Source organism: Quercus suber, unplaced genomic scaffold, assembly GCF_002906115.3.
Source record: "Quercus suber isolate HL8 unplaced genomic scaffold, Cork oak 2.0 scaffold_943, whole genome shotgun sequence".
In the NCBI taxonomy this organism is placed as follows: Eukaryota; Viridiplantae; Streptophyta; class Magnoliopsida; order Fagales; family Fagaceae; genus Quercus; species Quercus suber.
This window is the reverse complement of record NW_027070364.1, coordinates 139,747-144,162: the sequence shown is the minus strand read 5'-3', so window position 1 is coordinate 144,162 and position 4,416 is coordinate 139,747. Positions and strand designations below refer to the sequence as shown.

Genomic DNA, 4,416 nt, shown 5'->3' with positions numbered 1-4,416 from the left:
GCATTATAATTTTGGTATTGCTTACGGAAGTAGTTTGGGCCCATTTTACTGTTTTGACTTTCACACTTTGAAGGAGTGACTCTCGGCATGTTAGACACTTGGACAGTGTCAGCCAGCTCAGACGAGTCCTTGTTTGGATGATTCTGGAAAGTAGACACGTTCATACATGGACGGAGGTAGACTTAGGCATTGGGGCAATGGCCCCACCTATTTTTTTAATAAAAAATATTAGTATATATGTAGCTACTAATTTTAGAAATTTTGTTCTAAAAAATTATACTTTACTCCCTTAATAATATCATTGGTTCTTTTAAAAGTAATGCTATAGTCATAAACTTTTTTGTAATATTTTTACAAACTGTTGAGGTAGTAAATTTTTATTAATTTGCATCTAAATCTACCACTTACATCACTTTTTTACTTATCAATAACCACTCACTACATCAACAATTTGTAAAAAAGAAATTGTAACTCTAGCATTTTCCTCTTTCTAAACGCCATAAAAAAATTTATAGGTACAAGCCCCAAAAAAATTAGTCTAACAACAAAAATTACCAATAACAAAGTTAAAAATAATTAAGTTCAATCAATCAATTTTACCCAAAACAAACAGCCTAACCCTTTAAAAAATTTTAAATAAAATAATTTCGTCCTTACCCAGTAACAATGCACACATCAAAAGCACACAAAAAGAAAAATTAGAGAAAAAAAAAAAAGCCTTAGCAATTAGTTAAGCAGCAGAGCTAGAGGCTAGAACTGCCGCACATAGCCAACAGCAAAGCCGCCCCCCTAATTTTAAGTTTTAGCTCCGTCCCTACTTTCATATGTCATGTCATCCAGTTGATATAGGTAAGTTCGTTGAGATTTATGCAGGGCCTAGCGACGTACAAGGTAGAACTTGGTCCATGCATCCTCTCGTAAATTCTGCCAACCAATTAAAATTTTAATTCCGACACTAGTACATTTTGTGAAAGGTTAAGATAATAGTAAAATTGCACTATTGTTTTAAGAGAAATGTTAATAAACACCACGGGTGGTTGTTATGGTGCCCCAAAAAAAGAAAAACAAATAAAAAAATGTCAGAAAAAGTCAAAAAAGACTCTAAACAATATTTATAAAGTTGAAAAAAAATGAGATAAAACTGTAAAAAAAGACAATTTTGTTAGAAATTTTTTTTAAAAGTTGTTAACGAGTGATGCCCATTAACACAACCTTTGTTTTAAAATGTGGTGAGTGATCAGTATAATTTTTTATATTATTTTATTTTGACTTATAATAGATTGACTCTTCATTTTTTGTAAAGATATTCTAAAATTTTATTGTATTTATAGAAGAACTCAGACATATTTATTTAATGATTTAATATATTTAAGTCCCAAAAAAGAATTATGAATTTAGTGTACAATAGAAACCACACATTGGAGTTAAATAAAAATGGTTTTTTTTTTTATACATATAATTCAAAAATTATAATAGAGGTGGGGGGATTTGAACACAAAATTTTTTTTCATTGGAAACATTAGGATATGTCAACTAATTGAACTACAGAGGTCTTGAAAAATAAATATGGTTAATGTAATGCGACCTCATCATCAACTTCTTTGTATGTTATTTTAAATGTTAAATTCACAACAAAATGAATCTTCTACTTTATAATTTTAAGAGATAAATACCTTTTGTTTTTCCTGATATATATATATATATATGATACCAAAAGGGGGTAAGTTACAGGTGATAGGGGGAGGCCATCTGATTACAAAATAAAATGTATAGGTTACAGTTGTGAAGACCAACTCTGGTGTTACAAGTGTAAACTGAAATGTAAACTAGGGTTGCCATCTGATTACAAGATTACAGGTTGTAATGAGAGGGAGGTATTTTAGAGACTAGACCTAAAATTGGACCTGAGGTAGTGTCTAAAACTGGACTTGCTTCAGAACTGAACTTGGGCTGCCTTATATAGCTGAAGGGAGCCTTGGATTCTTCTGAAGATTGCTAAAAATCTGGAAGAGTGAAATGCTTTTATTGGAGTTGAATTTCTTTTCCATCGAAGGCAAACAGTAATCCTAGATTTTGGAATGCAATTTCTGGAAGTTAATCCTACTGATGGCTGCTAAGAATGGTTCACTAGATTGTTCTTGGACCATATCTATAGTGGGGTTAACGGTTTCTTCAATTTCATCATCAGAAGGGTTTTGAAATGAGGGTCCTTCCTCATTGCCTTGATGAGAAATGTTTTCCAAATTTTTGACTTTTTGGTCAAGGAAATTGTGATCAACTCTAAGGATAGTTAGCTCTTGCTTAAGAGTCCTAACCTCAGATTTTGTTTCCTTGATTTCTCTCTGAAGGTCATTGACTATAGCTTCCTTCTTGGATTTGGTAAACCTATTGTAGATTTTTTCCAAATCAACTTTAGGCTCAAGAATCCTTGGTTCGGGTTTACTGGTTTCCCTAACTAAGGTTTTCTTGAATTCAGTAAGCTTTTGAGCTTTGATGACTAAGTCTTCGATCTATTCTATGAGATCTAAGAGGAGCTCTTCTTGCTTAGAGAGAACATTGATAGTCTTGTTCCTACAACAACTATCCATGCAAGGTATGGGTTCATCAAGACCACTAGAGGAGGCTCTAGAGAATTCTGAGGATGACTCGTAGATCTGACGGATCTCACTGCTAGAAGACTCACTTTCTGAGTGGGCAAGTTCTAGGAGTTTGAAGATCTCATCCTTACTAGTTTGGTCACTAACAAGGGTGTTGATAAGGGATTTGGCCTTAGCTTTACACTCTTTTCTGAAATGGCCTCTTTTTCCACAGTTGAAGCATTTTCCTGATGCTTTTGGGATGGGTTTTCCTGTGGACTTGGATTTACCTTTCTTATAGAAATCATCTTTGCTGTACTTCTGTTTTCTATAATACTTGGCTGCAGTTTTCTTCCTGTGGAATTTCTCAGAGGATTCTTTGCCTCTGTATTTGGATTTTCTCTTAGGAAGAACTGAAGGTAAACCATACTGTGTACAAAAGTTTCCTACTTTGTACTTGGCTTTGCCTTTGCTAGCTTTGCTTTGGATTTTCAAATCTCTGCACATATGCATTCCTTCACTCCAAATGGTGCTAGAGATGTCTCCATAGGTTAGGTTATCATAATCTATGACACCTAAGGGGCTACAAAGGGTTTCTTTGACCTTTTTACCAAAAGTGTGGGTAAGCCATTAATGAACTTCTCCTTCCAAAATGGAGAGTTACAATCACTTCTGTGCATGACTCTGGTAGTGAACACATCTTCATACCACCTAAAGTTGTCAAGGGTTTTACATCTAAGGTTACTCAACTGGTCGTAAATCCTAGATGTGATGTTGTTGGATTTTTCCTACGAAGTGTTTCATGATCGTATAGATCAAGGTATTGACTCCATTGGGAATTCCTCTACCTAAGCTTTCATCAAAGATGGGGGTTTCTTCCTCATCTTTCTGGACAGCATGCTTGATGTCTTCCTTAAACTCTTCTATAAGGCAGTTGTTCCACCATTGCAGAAGTTTTCCTGTAAATCCTAAAGCTATGAGCTCTATGACCTCAGTATGGGGATGTCCTTCACTGATGTAGTTATTGGCTACCATGGTCATATGCTGTATCTTGTTTAGGATTTCTTGTTCTGACAAGCCATCTATGTTCCACTCATAGAGTTTACCTGAAGACACTGAGAACAGGCTACTAACATTCTTTTCCTCGAACTAGAGGCCAGGGGGTGTAAGAATGGGATACCAATTCTTGGTTAGACTAGTAGGGGTTACCTTGGGTTTAAGAAGCTTATTCACTTGTAAACCTTTAAACTAGTTTTCTAGATGTTCTATCTCTTTTTCATTATTTGAGGAGGTTCTGCTAGAACTACTAGAAGCTATGTGGATGTCTAAGACAACTAGACGGGAATCTAATCAGGGATCAACACTAGTTGAAGCAGTAACTGGTGAAGTGGTGACTGATTCCTTCTTCACGAGTTCTTCAAGCTTTTGGTTGACTATTTTTAAGGCTGATTTATCCTTAGGTCTAAGGCTGGGTTGCCTAGTTATTGGAAGCTTGACTAAAGGTTTTTCTAGGGTCTAGACAAGTTTTCTAGAGTTTCCTGGCTGGAGGATAACCTTGTTTTCTATCCGGTCTTCTATCTTATCAAGTCATTTTTCTATAACACCTAAACACTGAGTGTTATAGTTGTTCTGCTCTATGACCTTCTTAACTACCTTTTCTTCTGGAGTGGTAGGGGTTTTAAAGGGAGAGGCAACTAAATCACTTCCATAGTGTTTGAAGGTTATGGCTTCCTGGGGTGGATGGCTAGATCTAACAATTTCTAGTTGATTAGGACTACTAGCATCCTTGCTGGGAAGTTTGGTCCAATTAGTTTTGGTGATGACACAAGACTGTTTGTGC

The 4,416-nt window shown here is 35.5% G+C and overlaps 1 protein-coding gene across 1 annotated transcript; it reads right to left on the bottom strand.

The window, feature by feature from the left end:
* Nucleotides 1–2,510: 2,510 nt before the first annotated feature.
* On the bottom strand, nucleotides 2,511–3,611 carry LOC136065363 (uncharacterized). Its single transcript, XM_065768465.1, has 2 exons — nucleotides 3,369–3,611; nucleotides 2,511–3,179 (listed from the first exon to the last, which is right to left on the bottom strand). Exons 1-2 carry the CDS (start codon nucleotides 3,609–3,611, stop codon nucleotides 2,511–2,513), a joined length of 912 nt encoding a protein of 303 aa, XP_065624537.1.
* Between the last annotated feature and the right edge of the window lie 805 nt (nucleotides 3,612–4,416).